Source organism: Furipterus horrens, unplaced genomic scaffold, assembly GCF_987537825.1.
Source record: "Furipterus horrens unplaced genomic scaffold, mFurHor1.1.pri manual_scaffold_5, whole genome shotgun sequence".
NCBI classification, from domain to species: domain Eukaryota; kingdom Metazoa; phylum Chordata; class Mammalia; order Chiroptera; family Furipteridae; genus Furipterus; species Furipterus horrens.
The window spans coordinates 191,482,648-191,502,378 of NW_028327175.1; the positions used below are offsets into that span (position 1 = coordinate 191,482,648).

General features: G+C 47.2%; 1 protein-coding gene across 8 annotated transcripts in view; it reads right to left on the reverse strand.

Moving 5' to 3' along the window:
- The window catches only part of ABLIM1 (actin binding LIM protein 1), a 132,438-nt gene that overhangs the window by 78,713 nt on the left and 33,994 nt on the right, over positions 1-19,731 (reverse strand). For all 8 annotated transcript variants that reach the window (XM_090278652.1, XM_090278651.1, XM_090278653.1 and 5 more), the window contains exons 4-5: positions 12,765-12,891; positions 11,528-11,621 (exon numbers count right to left, since the gene is read on the reverse strand). In XM_090278652.1, the coding sequence (XP_090134778.1) occupies positions 11,528-11,621; positions 12,765-12,891 (221 nt within the window). The remainder of the gene's footprint in view (positions 1-11,527; positions 11,622-12,764; positions 12,892-19,731) is intronic.

Sequence of the window (19,731 nt, forward strand, 5' to 3'; positions counted from 1 at the left end):
CACCCAAACGTTTTGCTTCCTCATTTTCATTCATGGGGAACTTCTCAAAGAAAAAAAAAAAAAAAAAAAAAAAAAAAAACCCCACACATTTATAGTTGCAGATAAATCTGCTCAATTCCCCAGGCCACTTTTACCACTAAATCGCCTAAAATGACTCCAAATCCCTTTCATTTCAAATATTAACTCCACAGAGCTCCACACACCACAGACAAAACAAACAAATCTTGAAACCACACTCTCTGTTCAATCCTGGAGGTAGCAGCTTGAAAAAACACACATTGTTTAAAAGGTCTCTGAACTGTAATTCTCAGTCAAATAACCCGCCTTGCCTGCTCTTCACTCTAGTACCGTATCAATGAGAAAAGTCCCATAGTTCATTTGGTAGCCTAAGAAAAACAAAGTTTAAGTAAAATCAATCTCAGGCCAATGCAAGTGACCTCTGTCACCAGCTTCCGGCAGACCACATCGGGGGGGACCCAGGGGGCTGAGGAGTCGCCAAGGAAGCCGGGAATTTCACGTCTTCCCTGCAGAGCAAAGGCACCTCGTGCAGCGCCCGCTTTACCTGCTGCCAGGGCTCCTTCTCCTTCCGTACCTTGGCTGTGCCGAGCAGGGGACTCCTCAGGGCTGCAAACTCAGAACACGGGGAAGAGGCTTTCAAAGGCCAGACCTCAGCCCGGCCCACGGGGGCTCCTGCCCACCTGGCTTACAGGCGCGGGTCCCCCTCTGCTGCTAGGAGAGGAAATGTGCCTCTGCGGAGACACACACCAGAAGAAAGAGCACAGAGGGGCAGGCGCTCTCCGGCCTCCCGCTCCTTCCTGTACTTGCTAACTAGTGCAACACACCAGCAACCACTATGGGCTAGTCCATGTTACCAAAAAGGAGGGGGGTATGTTTCCTTTCCTAAACGCAGGTGGGGAAAGTACCATTTGTTCACCTTCGCTCACAATGGTCTGCAGCAGGGCTCTGACAGTAATTGTCCCCAAGGCAGAGGCTTGAATTGAAACCAGCCCTTTGCTTTTTAAGTTCTCTTTCTTGGATTCGAGCTGAGGGAAAGGTGTACAGCTGAGCACAGCTGTCAGAGCTGGCAGCAGCTGGCAGCTGCTCCCAGTCACTGCCTCCGAGGCACATGCCAGGCAGCCCTTTACACACCTGTGATGAACCTGAGGGCAACTTGAATTGCATTCGTTTTCCAGAATGTTCATATTCATATTTTTTGAAGAAAAGGTGACCCCCTCCCAAAGACTGCTTATTAAGCTTCCATGATTCAAATCATTGGTACATTCTGTATTGTGCTCTTTTATTGCAGAAAAAAAAATTATTAGATACCTACATTCCAGGCACTGCACACACAATACTTCATTGTCAGCTAAACCATTCTGCAGAAATCCCAGAAGAACCAGCAACCAAAGGTGAAGTCACAGGCTCTTCATATATGTGAACGGAGAGAAGGAGCCAGACCCTTATACCGTGATGGCTCGGCACCTTTCCTGTGTACCCCATCCTGTAGGACTAGGGCGGGATTCCGTTACAGCCGTTACAAATTTTAACGAGACCAAAGTGATTTAGGGAAATTTTTCATGAAGATTATTTGCCCATAAGGATGAGCTAATGAAAAGACCCTTTGTGTGAGTGTGTTAATCTTTCTAAACTGGTTTGGAAGCAATCCCAAACATTGCTGAAGAAATGTAAGGTTTTTTAACAACAAAGCTTTGCTTCTAAAATGAAGAGGAAGCTGCTGGATTGCACATTAGAATAATTACAGGGGAAAGCTAAATTTCTAGTGCATTTTTCTTCCAAGGAGTCAAAAGCCCCCATGAATGGGCTTTTGCCACACCCTGGCAGGGCCAGTTACTCCAAGTATAATCTGTAGGCTCCCCCAGACCCCAGTATACCCCCAGAATCACTCAGAGTAGGGTAGCATGTTAAATGCAGATTCCCAGTCCCCCTGGGACCCGTGACTCCAAATCTCTGGGTGAGGCCTGGGAATCCATACTTTAGAGAAGATAGCTGAGTGATGCTCATGCATAGTGGTTTTAGGAGCCCAGCCTTGGACTGTAAAACCCTGGCAGTTGGGAACTATACCTTTACCTCTGCAGTCCCAGAACCTGGTCTCCCAGTTGGGACATTAGCAGGCAGTCTTACTGTCTGTCAGAGGAGTGAAGGAGTCCCTCCTTACAAAGAGGGTAAGTCAACAGGGCTCCCCATCACTTGGCTAGAATTGAGCTCACTGCTGCCCAGACTTCATCCTCGTTCTTCTCTCCGAAATCTGGAGAATCGGGTCCTCTTTTGGATTTTATTTCCTTAACCACTTCTATGTCTTCCAGGATGGGGAGAAAGAAGATGGTTCATGTTCAAATTTACCAAACAAACGCCCAAATGTGTGAGTTTCTCAATGAGCAGGGCCTCAAACCACCACCATGTGGAATAATGAGGTTTCAGAGACCTGTCTGCCGGGTGGGTCCTTGGCGGGCTTCGATGAGAGAACTTTCCTGTCCTCCTGACCCTGAACAGTCATATGAACATGACTTGGGGAAAGAAAGTGAAGAGTAAAGAATCAAAGGCTGGGCACAGATTTCTGGCTGAGGTGACACAGATGCTCTAAAACCAGGCTGTGATGATGGTGGCACAGCTCTGTAAGTTTGCTGAAGACCACTGGATCGCACTTGACCTGGGTGAATCGTAAGGTATGTAAGCAAAGGTGTTGCTAATCAAAGCGGCAGCTGGTTAAAATCTGTGCCAAAGGGACTCAGTCCTACGCCAGGGAGCGGATACAGGGGCTTTCACAGCCCACAGGAGCCAATACGCCTTTCATCATCACCTTCAATACCCAAGGCCCCGTCTGGCGAATGTGCTGGGCATTATATTAAACAGAATAGCACGAATCCTCCAGGGCTCAGACTGACATGGGTCACACTAGGGTCACCGCAGTAAGACAGCATTAACAGAAAGGCATGGGGGCATTTACTTCCCATGTGATTGAAAGGAACAGGTATTTAGAGGGTGGTGAGAATTTACGCCTGAAGAGTATGTGGCACCTTTAATAATTCTGGCTCCAGGACAGGGCAAACATCCATAATGGGGGAAAGAATCGTTCATGAACACATCTTTATGTAGCAGCTGCTCGGTGCCTGGTGAAAAGGAACAGAAAATTCTTGCTGAAACTATGGTAGGTTGCATTCCTGGGCATAAATGGATGTGACTATCTTAAGTTAAGTGATTGAAGTGGTTACACTTTCAAACCAAAGCATCAACATGACTAATAACATGACGGTTAACTAGTGTATCTGAAATAATCACATGTAACTAGGGCCAGAGAGGGGAGAGAGCGAACAGATAGGGTTGTGCCTGACTCCTTCATGCAGATGGAAAGTTCAAAATAGTGGGCTTTTTACAAAATCTACTTCTTCATTTATAAATGAAGGAAATGGAAAAAAAAATTTTTTTGACACCCTATATGTCAGGGCCTGTCCCAGATTCATTGATCTCATTTAAGCCTTTAAGAGGTAAACATAGCCATGGCTGGTGCAGCTCAGTGGATTGAGCAACAGTGGATTGAGCACCGGCCTGTGAACCGAGAGATCGCTGGTTCAATTCCCTGTCAGGGCACAGGCCTGGGTTGCGGGCCAGGTTCCCAGTTGGGGGCATGCAAGAGGCAACCAATCGATTGATGTTTCTCTTGCACACCAATGCTTCTCTCCCTTTCTTTCTCCCTCCTTTCTCCTCTCTCTGAAAATAAATAAATAGAACCTTAAAAAAAAAAAAAGAGGTATTATTACCCATGTTTCACAGAGGAGGGTGTTGAGGCTCAGACAGTTTAGACAACCTGCTAACCATTACTCAGCTCCAAGTATAGCTACCGGGATCTAACCCTGGTGTGCCTGGTTGTACCGTTTTTTCCGCTAGCTACTCTTTTCTCACTCCCACCTCACCTAAGGCCACTTCAAGCTCCCAAATTCCAGCTTCTATGTTTCCAAGATGCTTGCAGCTTTGAGTTTTGCTGCAGGACCATGAAAATGGTGTAGAGACAGCTTTCCCGTGTAAGGCTACTGTGAAGTGTCCTTACGGGGTTGCAAGTACTGTACCCAGTCATTTCTGCTGGGCTGGATGGGCACCAGCCCTGACCAGCTGGCAAACTCTAAGCAGGTCCATCTGCTGGAATTGGCATAACATCCCTCCAAGGTGGGAAGCCGTGAGGTCCAGGAAGCAAGCACGTTCAAGTGGAAAACAAGAGAGGAGGAAGCCTGCTCCTAGTAGGACCGGCAGCAGGGCAGTGTCACGGCTGGCGGACAAGGGGATCCAATGCTTCCATCTGCCCTGGAGCACGGATCCTCTCCTGGGTCCCATGGGAAGTCTCACCTCCTTAGCTAGAGAAAGCTGTGCCCAGAATAGAAGTTGTCCTGGTGACCTTTGGATGGTGCCATTTTTCAATGTGTCCCCCAATTTTAAGTGCTCACTGAAAGTCTAGGACAAAGCAGAGTGGAGGAAGCCAGAGACAACCTCCTTCTGTGTGAGTGGCCACGAATCCAGAAGGTAGAGGAGACTGCTTGAGACCCGGGGGGTTGTCCTGATGCTCCCCAGAGGTACCACCTAGATTCCAGGAGAAGGGCCGGTTCTGAGCCACGTGCCTCTGTCCTCATCTGCCACTGGCCAGGCAGGCAGATCTAACCGGAGAGCGAGCGTTCACTAAGTGGGACGAACTTCCAGAGGGAAACTGGACCCAGGTGAAGCCTCAAAAGCCCATTTACCTTAAAATCAAACTAAAATAGTACTGGTCTGTAATGGAAAAAATTTGTATATATATTTTTTAATTTTTTAAATTTACGACCCGGTTACTTACAGGAATGATTTGAAATGGAAAACAGCACATTATAAGTGTGCAATGAAACCAAACAGTAAAATCAATCGCATGTTTAAGATCAAAGGAACAAACAAGGTAGGAAAAAAGTGAGCTCAGACTTCAATAATAGCAGCAAATGGAGATAAATTTCCCACCTTCATCTACCTTTAACTACCCATTCCTCCAGATCCAAAGCCAACTTCTTTTCTCATAACTGACAAGAACCTCTTTTGAATCTGTGGCCCTTACTGTGTTTGTCTTCTATTTGGCATTCATATTACCAATTACCTTTGGCAAGAAGTCATCAATATTATCTTCATGTTTTTATTACTAATTAGCCTCTGCATCTCTGGTGCTCAGTAGCCTCGTATGTAAATGAGGTAGGCAGTAACTGCCTGTTGTTAAAATTAAATACTTGTGAGAATATTTGCAAACGTTACAAAAAAAAAAAAATACACGAGCAAGATATTGTGATGGTTCACTGCCCAGCGGGGCACAGACCATCTCAGTCAATACTAAGATTACTTGTTTTTTTTCGCTTCCCTGAGCATCAAAACCATCCACATTGACGTGGGAGAAGGCATGACTTCCTCTGAACACAGTGAGACTGAAAAGAATGCAATTCGTTTTCTTCATGAACATGGGTTATTCCTCTTGCTTTGCATGTATATGATATGCACAAAACCAGAAAGGGGAACTTATCAACAGCCTGTCTCTTGCAAATTACATCTTCAATGGTGACAGAGGGATTATATGCCATGCAGGTGCCATGGGAAAACCTATGTTTTTTTTCTCATTAGATAAAACAGGTTAGCCAGAACAAGACCTGCCCTCTGTTTACGGGAATTACAACATAACATGTTTAAAATACCTACAGCAAAAGGAAGGAGGGGGACGAGGACCTCCAATTTATAACATGAATTAGTTTCATGGGAACAGCATAAGCATTTGTCCCTGGGCTTTACAGAAGAGTAGTTTTAGTCCAGAAGTAAAACAAAGCCACCTTCAGAGAATCGAGGAGAAGGATTTGGCTGAATTGTGTTGTGACTCTATGTATTTCCTACTCTGCAGGAGTTCGGCAGGAGGGGTCAGAAGAGAGTCTAAATCCTGTCCTTTATCCACTATCTCCAAGTTCACAGATAAAGACCGGACAGTGCCAGGCCAGCAGGTTTGAATGGAAAGGCATTAAATGGGCTGGAGGATTTGCCACGGGCTATGTTGGAGGGCTGCTCTCTTGCGCTGTGAGGTAGACAAGTTGTTACATGTTCCTCCCTGGAGAGCAGACGTGGCACAGTAAGTACCACACCCCAGAAAGACTTGAGCCACCAGCCTCTTTGGAAAGACAGGAGATCAGGAGATTGATTTCCTGGGTGTGGTGGCTTGAGGAAGAAGGGAAAGGAGAAGCCTCTGAGACCTGAGCAAGAAAAGCATAGTCCTCCTTCCTCCTCCGGGCAAGAAAACAGACAGAACAGGGGTCCTTTGTCTCCAAGAGAAGCACTCACAGGGAAGGCTCCACGTGCAGTGTGGCAGCTGCTTGCTCCGGGCGCACCGTCTGCAGGGGGAGCCTGGCTCCCCGGGAGCCCGTGGATGGGAACATTTGTCTAGAAGGGATCAGTGGGGAGCTGAGTAAACACAGAGCCCCTGGGGACAGCGAATTGTGCAAGGGAGCAGAGAGGCTAAGAGACGTCCACCCTCGGTCAGATGACGGAACAGCCCAAGATTGAGGGGGGGGACGCGGGACAAGTTCCCAGCCTGACATTTGTTTTGTTTTTCTGGGCTGCCTTCATTTGGGAACTGTTCTGTTGCTGCCTTCTTTCTTCGTGAGACGTGACATTGGCAGGTAACAACCAATATCCAAGAAAGGAAGTTTCCTGGAGGCAGAGATCTCCTAGGACCATCCACCAAAGATGGAAGGAAAGTCATATAAAAAGGATGCCCTCCACTGTCACTGCCTTGTGTGACCTACAGTCTGCAGTCTCAGGTGCTTCCTGTGCCCTTGGGTTACTAACACAGAAGGCAGAGAGTGGGCGGAAGGCTGCTTCAGACAAGAGTGTGGAGGTGCAGACGAGCTAGAAGGCTCTCGGCAAACTGCAGTATCTCCCTCTAATTTCCTTCTGGATTTCTTAATTAGGAGGCAGGCTGTAAACATTCTAAGAACACTTCTGAATGTATAAGTTAATTAGCACGAGCTTTTAAAAATGTGCCATTTATAGTAAGATCTCTCTAAAAAGAGAATCTTGTTGTCGAAAACAAAACTGAAAGCAAGCTAATGATAAATAAACCTTCCATTTGAGGGTATGCTATATGCAGTTCCCAGAAAATCTCTCAACAAAGAACTGCTGGCTCTGATCTCTCAGATTCTCCAACAAGAGAGAATTACAGAACTCGGATCCTTACAGCCAAAGAGGCTTGAGGAGGCAGGTGGTCCGTGGCTTAGATTTACACATAGATTTTGAATACTTGTATTTAAGGAAAAGCTGGGGCTCAAATAAGTTGAGAGTTGCCCACGGTCACACAGCTGTGAGCTCCAGAGCCAGGAGTACCTCTCTGATCCCTTTTCATTAAAACACACGAAGGCTCTCCTCCCCATCCCTCCAAGCTGATATGATGGGTGGGTAGCGGCTATGACTCTTAGGGAGTGACAGCAGGACAGAGAATTTTAGGTCAGGAAAGAGTCTCAGAGGTCACATGCCACTCCCTTTACCTGTAATCTCAAAGAATCTGCACGGCCTGTCCAAAATTACTCAGCAATGAGTGACACAGCTGAGCCTGGAGCTTCTTGATCATGGTCCAGTGACCTTTGTCCTCTCAAAGCTCCCTCAGGTGCTTAGAAGCATCACAGGTAAAACCGTACCCAGAAAAGTATCCTTAGGCAGTACCTGCAATGCCCAGAAAGGGTTCAATTTCAACCACGCCAGAGTTCTAGCCCTCACTGGGGTGGTACCAGTGTAAGTTACCAGGTTACTGGAGTGGGCTGAATGGTGCCCCTCGGCCAAAGATATATCCACATCGCATCTTTAAAACCTGTGACTGTTTGGAAAAAGGGTCCTTGCAGATGTAATTAAGCTAAGGATCTTGAGAAGCTCATCCTGGAAGATCCCGGTGGGACCTAAATCCAATGACACATGTCCCCAGAGAATGGCAGAGATTAGGGTAATGCAGCCAAGGCTGCCAAAGCTGGACGAGGGAGCAAAGGGCCCTCCCTTAGAGCCTTTGGAGGGAGCAGGGCCTGCCAACACCTTGATTTTTTACTTCTGGCCTCCAGCACTGTGAAGGCATACATCTATGTTGTTTTAAGCCTACCACTGTCAGAGCAGACACAGGGAAATAATACATTTACAATCTCGATGGAAAAATCAATCAGGAAAGTCAAAAAACCCAAAGACAAATAATGTCTGTTTCCACTCATATGAAATCCTTGGAGGAGTCAACGTCAGAGAGACAGAAGCAGAATGGTCATTGCCAGGGGCCGAGGGTGAGGGGAATGGAGAGTTAACTAACGACTACGAAGTGTCACTTTCGCAACTATGAAAGTCCACGGAGGTGGATGGCGGTGATGGATGCACAACATTATAAATGCATTTAAGTCACTGAACCGTCCACTTAAAATCATTACAATGGTAAATTTTATATTATGTCTGTTTTACCACGATAACAAAAATTTTTTGGGGAAAAAAAAAAAACCAAAAAGGAAGAATTACAGTAAATCCACAACTGTAATGTCTCACTAACCGCAGGGTCAGAGAATAAAAGGCCGAGGGAAGAAGGGCCACTATGTTACCAGTCCTGACTTACACTGGTGACCAAGCCGAGCCGGCCCATGAGCTGTCACCACCTGTCCGTGTGCTGTTCCAGCTCACACACTCACCTGAGGTGGAGAGCACACCCACGGGTGGAGCTTCAGTCTGCCCGGAGCCCCAGAGCAAACTGGTCCCAGCAGCCCCTACTCCAAGGCAGCCCATGGAAAGGACTCCAACCTTCACACTTGCAAATGGCCCTCAACACCACCTGGAGCCAGTCCGGTGAGGGGCCCTTGCAGCCACGGAGAACACGGAAACACTTGGCCCTCCCAAAGCAAGCAGAGGTTTCTTCAAAACAGCATGTTCTCAGATCTAGTTTTATTCTAGATATTCCTTCCCAAAGCTGTTGAACTAAATCTGAAGGTAATGAACAGCCTCCCCCTGCCCCAGCCCTTTGCCTCCCCAGCTCATGTTGGGTAACATGATTCCTACATGGACTAAGGAGAGAGCTGGTTTGATCCATGCCTCCCGTAGACATGGCTGTCTCAAATCTGGGGGCTGTGCCCAGTATCCTCCTGCTTCTCTTCTTATAGCCAAAATCTGGGAAATGGTTCTGATGGTTTCTTGATATTGTGTTAAAATGAAATTTCTCAGCTGCTCCCAACTCAACAGATTAATTTCCGTCCTAGGTGGCCGATCAAACTGGGGAATGGTATTGGGCCCCTGCAGGCTCCTGCTTGAGAGGACTGTCTGGGGGCTCCGTGGAGGAACAAGGGACACCTTCAGGGGACAGGCAGGGGAGCCCCCGCCACTGCACCTTGAGTCTTGTGATATGACTGCTGGACTTCAAGCTGCCCTTCGGATGAGTCACGTCCATTTTCTCCAATAGCTTTCCTGGGCGTGTGCTTCACCCTGGGCCAAAAGCCTGGCCTTAGTGTCTACCTGCGCTGTCACAAAAACTCTTCCTCCCACCCCAGTGGCCTGTGTGAGGGGTTGGGGCCCACTTCTCGGTTTCATTGCAGCCGGGGCCACTCCTGTTCGCGTCCAGAGCTCTGCGCTCGTCTCCTATGGCCTCCCTGCCTCCACTCTCACCCCTTTTCTATCCATTAAAAAAAAAAAAAAAATAGGGGTCAAATTCTCATACCATGAAATTAACCATTTTAAAGTGAACAATTGATGGCATTTAGGACTGTTACAATGTGTGCATCCACCACCTCCATCTGGTTCCAAAACACTTTCATCACCTCCATTGGGTATCAATAAACAATGACTCCCCAACTCCCCTCCCCCATCTCCAGGCAACCACGCATATGCTCTCCGCCTCTGTGGATTTATATTTCCTCTAAATGGGGGTCATACAGAAGGAGGCCTTTTGTACTGGCTTCTCCCACTTAGTATGTTTTTAAGATTCCTCCATGTTGGAGTCTGTGTCAGAATTCCTTATTATTAATATTTTATTGTTTGTACATATGACACTACATTTTGTTCATCCATTCATCTGTGGACACCTGGGTCGTTCCCGCCCGGCTCTTGTGAACAGAGCTGCTCTGAACACGGGTGTACTTGCATTTGAGCACTCCCATCCATTCTTCATAAAAAAATCTGACCCCATCACATGACGCTCCAGCCACAATCACTGAATGGCTTCCCACTCCTCTTAGGATAAAGCCCAAGCTCCTGAACTGGCCTCCGAGGTCCCCTCACTCCCCTCCCCGCCCCTCAGCAGCACCTGTCACACCTGCACGACTACCCACCCGACCTTTTGTTTCTTGCAGGTGCTGTGCTTCTTTGTCTTCACCTCTGAGCCTCTGCAGAGGCGGCTACGTCTTCCTGGAACACCCTTCCCCTGGGTAAGAGGCAACTGTATTGACAACCCTGTCTCCCAAATCCAAGCAGCTGCGCTGGTTGCCAGCTCAGGGCCAAGGTCGGCCCCTCTGTGCTTTAGGACAGAACGGCATCTCAGGGACGGCTGTCGGGGGGAGGGAGGCCATGCTGGACCCTGCTGTGAAATCTCACAGAACCTGCCCAGAGACACCTTGGGGGCCTCCGGGATTGACGTCCTGTGTCTCTGAAACACGCCCTGCTGGGAACTGCGAATGTGGTGATGCGGGTTCAGAGCCCAGGTGTCTGCCCCAGGGAGGTGACAAGCTGCAGGACCAGTCGGTCGCCTTCCAGCTGCCGGGCGTCCTGACTCAGCTCCGCTCAGTACACAGGCTCCACCTGGTAACGTGGCCACCCCGTGGCAGCCCTTACCCTTCCCGTCAGCAGAGGCCGGTGAGAAGCGAGGCAGTGGCTCTCTCTGAACCCCGAGCCCCGGTCCTAGCAAGCCACAGATGGCCTCGTGCCCCAGGGGACCTCGGCTCAGCCCCGGCCACAGGACAGTCTGGGCTGCCCGGCATGCAGATTTCTCAGGGCGGGGACATCTCCGCCTTCACCTCGCATCCACCCTTTCTTTTCTTAGCTTCCCCTCTGAGCTTCTGCTCCCTGAGTCGGCACTTGCTCACATGTGCACATGCACACACAAGAGCACACATGCCACACACTCCCATGCATGCATGCACATGTACTCCCCCACACACGTGAATGCACATGTGCACACATGTACACATGAAGACATGTGGATCTAACATGTTCTTCATTTCCTTTGTTCTGACTTCTAAAAATAAAGATAATCTAATATAACCCTCCCTTCCACATCATTCCTAATAGGCCCTTTATCATTTTCTTTTTTCCCTTCAAATTCTCCACCCTTCTAATTTCCCCATGAACATTTAGCAGAAACTGCTCGTGAAGACAGTACGTGTTAATTCTCCAAGAGATTAGTCATCTACTGCTACTTTCTTTGTTCCATAGGTGAGGGGAAAAAAATAGAAACAGAGACTCTAACATGATTCTGAGGGTCTCTGAAGAGAATGATGGTGGCTTTGAGGACACCCCGTCTGTCACTTACCTCCAAGACTTTGCCTGTGATGAACTGGTGGCAGGCTTCACACTTCACTCCGAAGAGCCCTTGGTAGTCCTTTTCACAGTACGGAGTGCCGTCCCTGCAAGACGAAAGCGCGTTCAGCGCCTGAGAGAGGCCGGGGCGCGGGCATCCCCTAAACGAACCCCTCTGAGCGCTGTTCACAGATTGCTCTCTAGTGGACGGATTGTTCTCCCACCTGGCCTCCACGTGCCTGGGGGCCAGTGCCCACCCCTTGCTTGCCTCTGGCCTCACTAACGAAACCAGGCGTCGTTCCCTGCCACCCGGCTGGATGGGCTTCAGATATGGCCCCAGCCATGCCTCTGTCCCTGGGGAGGCCCCGATGGCGTACGATCGTTGGAAAAGTGAAAAAGCACCCCTCTAGCCCTTGGTGTGTGCTTAGAGGCTGAGCCTCGTGCCCCTCTAACCCTGGCTCTGCGTCAGAACCACCTGCGGAGCGCTTCCCAGGTGTGTCAGCTTCACCCCGGACCTAAAGACGTAGACTTTTGGAAGATGGAGCCCAAACTAGCTATATTCTTGGTAAATTCATTTAGTGTTTTTGAATAGCTGATATATAGCTGGTTGGAGGACATTTTTTCAAAGCATAAAAAGGTATGTAGGGGAGATTTTTCCCTCATTGCCACTGCCCCCCTGCCAACGCCCCATGCTCATTCTTTCTTCCTTAATTCAAAAGGTAACCATTGTAACTAGCTTCTCCAGGCTACATAAAAGCAAACAAACAAACAAACAAACAAATCATACTTCATCTACTCCAGCTGTTATCCACACCAGTGTCTGACTCTAACACAAACCCCTTCCCTGATAAGCTATTTTGTTTATTGATCTTAATGGGCTCAGTGCCTAAACCCTGTGTATTTTTTTTGGTGGGACAGGGGCCTAAAAAAATGTTCAAGACCTGGAAAGAGGACAAACGTTTGTTAGTGCTGAATAGGGGGAAAAATTTTAGTGAAGGTAAAATTACTGAATGCTCCACTGGTTACAACATCCTACATTAGCTTTGTTAATTGTTAAATTAAGCAATGATTAACATCTCGTTACGTTTATAGCTGGCAAATGCAGAAAAATAAAATTCTTTGCACGGGTGTTGTAACCAAAAGCTCCTATTGATTGTGGGGTGTGAATGTCTTTCATTATGCCTGATGGGTAAACGTGGGGCCCCCAAAGCAGGAACTCGAGGGGCCCCCAAGGCCCCAGCCTCACTTACTTGCTGATGTACTCCCCGGTGAGGACCTTCCCGCAGGATTTGCATTTAAAGCACCCCAAGTGCCACTGCTTTTCCAGCGCCAGCAGCGCCTGCCCGTTTTTGATATCTCTTCCACAGCCAGCACAATCTGGAAAAAAGCAGCAGCCAGCAGTTACTCCATATTTGTTTTGCTAAATGCAAGCCCTCAGGCCAGCTCGGAACCCTCGTGTGCCCCTATCTCATACTCAATAAATATTTACTTAAGCACCTCCCATTCTGCTTTCTCTCCCTGCACAGGCCCCATCCGCACACAGCGCGGACACTTCATGGACCACAGTGGCTCCAGGGGGATGGAGGTCTTTCGTTCGTTTATTTCCTTGGAGGTCATTTCAATACCCTGTGAGCTTCAGCTGGCCTGGAGAATATTCAGTTACAGTGTCTTGGACATGGCTTTTGGAAAGCTCTCGCAGGCCTTTATGCATTGAGGACCCATGAGCCGTGAGGCCCCTCCAGCTGGATGCCTCGCTTGATGCTATATACACTATCCCTGGAACGCGGCTCATAACTCTCATCCTTGTAAACAGGACTCCTTTTCTTTATCGCCCTAAACCAGGCCTTCCGAGATGCATCATCATCAATTAAACGGCTCTTCACTCCTTAGCTTTAAATTCTCCTTGGCGGACTCCCATGAGGCAGATAAAGGAGACGACCCCGCCTCTTCATGGCAAGAGTGTGGGTCCTGGAAGCAGCTTGCTTTGAGCCTGGCTCAACTCCCTGTCAGCTAGTCATGTGCTTCAGGCTGGTTCTCCCACTTCCTAAGCCTCGGTTTCCTCATGTGGAAGCCGGGATGTCATTAGTGCTTTTCTCAAGACTCTGCTGAGGATTAAGTGAACTAATCCAGCAGTCCCCAACCTTTTTGGCACCAGGGACTGGTTTCATGGAAGATAATTTTTTCATGGACCAGTGAATTGGGGGGTATGGCTTTATAGCTGCCACCAGATGCAGCTTAACTGTCACTTGCCCCTCACTGACGGGGTTTCAATATGAGTCTGCAAGCAATTGATTTATTATGGTCTCTGTGCAGTCAGACCTCTCTGCTAATGGTCATCTGTATTTGCAGCCGCTCCCCAGCGCTGGCATCACCGCCTCGGCTCCACCTCAGATCAGGAGCACACAGTCTGGATCCCTTGCACGTACAGTTCACAGCAGGGTTCACGCTCCTATGAGAATGTAATGTCGCCACTGATGTGACAGGAGGCAGAGATCAGGTAGTAACACGAGCAGTGGGGAGACGCTGTAAATACAGATGAAGCTTTGCTCCCTTCCCCACCATTCACCTCCTGCTGTGTGGCCCGGGTCCTAACAGGACACAGACTGGTACTGGTCCATGGCCCGGGGGTTGGAGATCCCTGAACTAATGGATTCAGCACAGTGTCTGGCATATACAAAGTGGCTCTATACACATTTACTATTATAATTTCCATTGTTATTCTGACTATTAAATCATGTTTAGGGAAGTTGAGTCTTTAAAAGAACCCATATGGCATATCGTGCAGCCTTTGGTTCTTTTAAATATTTTATTTACTTATTTTTAGAGCGAGGGAAAGGGAGGGAGAATGAGAGGGACAGAAATATTGATGTGTGAGAGAAAGATTGATCGGTAGGGACCTGGCCTGCAACCATATGCCAGGCATGTGCCCTGACCAGGAATTGAACTGGCCACCTTTTGGTTTGTGGCATGATGCCCAACCCACTGAGCCACACCCGTGAGGGTTTGTAGCCTTCTAAAAAGCAACATAGAGACTCCCCATCAAGATGGAGGCATAGGTAGACACGCTTCACCTCCTTGCAAAACCATAAGAAGTATCACAACTAACCTCAAAACAAAAAACACCCAGAATGGCCACAAAGTCTTACTGTATGGAAGTCCGGCAACCAAGGATTTAAAGAAGAACTGTTTATCCAGATGGGCAGGAGGAATGCAGATGGAGTGCTGGGGTGCAGAGGATGCGGTGTGGCAGCGACTAGGCAGCAGTGACAAAGCAGCGACAGCAGGCAGAACAGGTCTGTCATTCGCGTGAGGTGGATTGAGCAATCCCAGCACCAAGCCAGACTGCACAGCCCAGGGTTCCAGCACCGGGAAAATAAAGCCTTATAAATTCTGGCTGTAAAAACCAGTAGGGGTTGGGGCATTGGAAGAAACTTTCAGTCTCTTAGGAGAGTCCATTTAAAGGGCCCACATGGTCCTAGAATGTATGCAAACCCACCCACTCTGGAACAACCACCAGGGCACCAGCTAGAGGGGCACCAGTTGTGTATGGGAAGTGGGTGAAGGGACTGGAAACAGGGCGAATGCTGAGCAAGCCTCCAGCAGCCAGGCAGTGGCATTGTCCCCTCTTCAACCCTTCCCCCACATACAGAGCCACAAAGTGGTGAAGAAAGTTGTCCTGCCCTGGAGATTACCTAAGGCTCTGCCCCATACAACCTAACAGGTGTGCCAAGACAGGTAGTCAAAGCAGCTCTATCTAATAAACAGAAACAAACACAAGGAGGCTGCCAAACTGAGGAGATAAAGAAATATGGCTCAAATTAAAGAACAGAACAAAAGCCCAGAAAAAGAACTAAACAAAATGGAGATAGACAACCTGTCAGGTGCAGAGTTCAAAACATCGGTGATAAAGTTACTCAGAGAACTCAGAGAGTACAGCAAAAGGATAAGGGAAGAAATGAAGGCTACAGTAAGTGAAATACAGAAAAATCCCCTGGGAACCGACACTGAAAAGAAGGAAGCCAGGGTTCAAATCAACAATTTGGACCATAAGGAAGAAATAAACAGTCAACCAGCACAGAATGAAGAAACAAGAATTCAAAAAAATGAGAAGAGAATAAGATAACTACGGGGCATCTCCAAAAGTGCTAATATCTGAATCATCGGGGTGTCAGAAGGAGAAGAGGAAGAGCAAAAAATTGAGAACCTATTTGAAAAAATAATAAAAGAAAACTTCCCTAGCTTGGTGAAGGAAATAGACATACAAGTCTAGAAAGCACAAAAAGTCCCAAACAAGTTGGACCCAAAGAGGACCACACCAAGACACATCATAATTAAAATGCCAAAGGTTAAAGATGAAGAGATAATCTTAAAAGCAGCAAGAGAAAAACAGAGAGTTACCTACAAGGAGTTCCCATATGACTATCAGCTGATTTATCAAAAGAAACTTTGCAGGCAAGAAGGGACTGGCAAAAAGTATTCAATGTGATGAAAAGGAAGGACCTGCAACCAGGATTACTCTATCCAGCAAAGCTATTATTTAGAATGGAAGGGCGGATAAAGTGCTTCCCAGACAAGGTAAAGCTGAAGGAGTTCATCATCATTTCCAAGCCCTTATTATATGAAATGTTAAAGGGACTTATATAAGAAAAAGAACATCAAAACTATGAACATTAAAATGACAACAAACTCACAACTACCAACAACTAAATCTAAAAACAAAAACAAAAACAAACTAAGCGAACAACCAGAACGGGAACAGAACCATAGATATGGAGATCATATGGAGGGGTTATCAGTGGGGAGGGGGGACGGGGAGAAATGGGGAAATGGTGCAGGGACTAAGAAGCATAATTGGTAGGTACAAACTAGACAGCGGGATGTTAAGAATAGTTTAGGAAATGGAGAAGCCAAAAAACTTATATTCATGATCCAGGGACAAGAATTGAGGGAGGTGTGGGATTGCTGGAAGGTATGGGGATCTGGGAGGAGGGGAAAATGAGGAAACATTAAGACAACTATAATAGCATAACCAATAAAATATACTTTAAAAAAATAAAAAGCAACTGAAACATTTATAAGCATTTAAAACCAATATACCCAAGAAAGTGATAGAAAGCACTGCTCTCCCCAACTGACCACAGAAAGCACCTGCGGAGTAAAGCAATGTCCACACCAGGCCACTGAGTACACAAAATGTGGTCTGCTGCCACACCCGTGATGGCTGCTCATTTACTAATGACACTTCTAACCGACTTTAATTCTCTGCTCCTAGAAAAACTGACCTGCTCCTGCGTCTTTACAACACCCAAACCAGAACTGCCCCCACCACCCTGAGTCCTCCCTAACATTACCCGGCACAGGCACCAATCCTACCAAAGTTCCTCCAAGCACCACCCAGAGGTGGCTCACAAGTCTTCTGGTCACCTCCCTTCCTTAAGTAAACCTGATTTTTTTAAAACTACAGATGGTTTCTGTTTATCTTTGGTTATTAACATGAGTTTAGACCCAGCAATTTCATGTCTAAGATTTTATTCTACAAATAAATTTGCAAAAATGTGTGTGTGTGTGTGTTCCCTGAAGAATGCATATGCCTTCCCCAGAGCATTTTTGTAACAAAACTGAAAATAGCCTATATGGACCGTAATGAGGGACTAGGGAAATTAATTATAGTATAGTTAATGATGGCATACTATGTGCTGCTAAAAAGAATGAGGCTAGCTATAAGACAGTATGCATAGCATAAACTCATTAATAGGAAAACAGTCGTCGTCGGCAGCCGTCCGTCTCGAGAGACGATGGTGTAGCTTCTTAAGAGTCTATCTGCACCGCCGAGAATGGCTGTGTAGTCCGACTCGGGAGTGACACGGTATCTGTCTCCTCCCGTGTTGAATCGACATCTTACGATGACGCTGGAGTGTCCTCTCCAGTGAAGCTGAAGCTACAGAGCCTGGGCAGGGTGGTATGGAGGGTCTGCTGTTGCCCATGCAGCAGACCCCCCCTCTCTTCGCAGCTGAAGGGTCCAAGGGAAAGACGGAGTCAATACAGCTTGGCTTCAGGTGCGCCGCAGGAGTTGCCGGTGTTGACTACAACGTCAAACCGCCTAGGGACTCCGGCTCCGGATTTTCTGTCGGGGTTTACTACCTTAGCCTTTCCCCTGAAGAGGTATGCCGCAAGGCAGCGGAGGTTTTTTGGAGTCAGAGTTTTCCTTCTCTGATGTGCCCTGACTGGAAGATCGAACCAGCGACACTTAGCTCGCAGGCCGACGCTCAATCCACTGAGCCAAACCAGCCAAAACAGTAAACATTAAAAAAGAAGTATGTGTGTGTTTGTACACACTTGTATATGAATAGAACATTTCTTTATAAACAAAAACAAATAAGAATTCTGCCCTGGCTGGTGTGGCTCGGTGGTTGGAGCATTGTCCCAAACCTGAAAGACTGTGGTTCGATTCCCTGTCGGGGCACATGCCTACGTTGTAGGTTTGATCTCTGGTACAGGTGCCTATGACACAGGAGGAAAGCTATTGATGTTTCTCTTTCCCTCTCTTCCTCTCTCTCTAAAAGCAATGAAAAAAATGACCTCGGGTGAGGATAAGGAAAAAAAAAAAGAACTCTTTAAGACACCTCTGTGAAGGAGGACTTTACTTTTTACTTCACATCCTGTGTTATTTAATTTTTTTTGCCATGAGAATGTAAATAAATGAGTAAATAAATATTTATAAAGTTAAAAACATATCTGCCATGTTATAAATATTGTACATTGTAATTTCTTTATGTATAACCCATTATAGGCTGCGTGTGTATCATATGCTCATAAAGCATTTACATATATATTTTTTAAAGCTGGGGTTTATATGTATCCCAGCATCTCACCAAAAATCTTATATAAAGGGGAGATCACATCTCGTAGTTTATTATAATGATCAAATGGAAGACCATAATTTGTGTTCATAAATACATTTTTAAAGGTTAGGAACTCAGTGTGCACATAAGATGAACTGACAGATTTTAATTCAAATTGGAACTCAAATTTTTCTTTATTATTCTGATTAGAGCATGTCCGCTAGGTGGCAGTAAAGATTTAAAATAATAAGGAAGATGCTGGTTGATAATTTTTAAAGTAGAAAATAAACTTTAGAGATGGCTTTCAATTCTACACCTGAAGGCAGCCAGGCTCAGAGTGGCTGGCATAGCTATTCGAGGTCTTCCCTGCACAGAGGTGAGGTCTAAGGAGATGGAAGGCATGTGGACGGTAAAATATGGGCTATGGGATCGGGAAGATTTGGAGACTAACTTGGGTAAATTACTCTCAGAACGCTCACCTGTTCACCTGGGAAATCTGACCTACTTCCTGATTGCTAAGTGAGGAGAGACCTTGTGGTGTAAAGTGCTTCACTTAACATCCTGAACACTCGGCGCTTGCTGGGCATTCAATGTGGTTCCCCTTTCCTTGGTGGGGACAGAACTGAGGCTAAAAACCAGGTTTCTGGACTCAAAGTCTTACTCTCTCTACAAGCACACGCATGCCCAGATATCCCAGAGCTCTGAGGGCAGCTGAGACCATCTGAGAGCAACAATCGCCTCTCTGGTCATTCTGCACTGAGGGCTTTTGATGAACCCAGGCACCGTGCAAGGGCTTTACAGACACGGTGCCATGTCTTCTTCACAGTCACTTAGTCCAAGTGCCTGGCAGCCTGGAAGCTTCTGATGCACAGGGGGGTTCTTGTCCTTCTCAGACCCTCTGGGCCCCGCCGTGTCCCATGGAGGGCAGACGTTCTGCAGCTGACTCTGATTCTGATTTACAGAGAAGCATTCACTGAATGCTGAATGCCTAGAGCCAGCCAGCTGGTAAGGCTGGGCTGGAAGAAGAGGCTGCGGTGAGCCTCTGCATCCCAAATCTTACAACATAAAGCCAGCAAATCAGCAAAGACCGCCTCCTAGAATGGAGGATACTGGTCCACATCCGCTGATGCAAAGTACGCTGATGTATCTCACGGGGGCTACTCCTTCGTTCCTCTCTGGACAAGACCGTATTCTCCACTTCAGCCTGACATTCTGGGGAAAGTGGAAAAAAATCTGCCAAGACTAAAAGGTTCTGCTGGATTGTTCACCCCTTCCACGCTCATTCCAGCTAAGCTCCTTTGTTAAGAACAACACGTCCTACTCTCTATCTTCATATTTTCAGCTGTTGAGAAAATTGTTTCCACATCACTGAAGC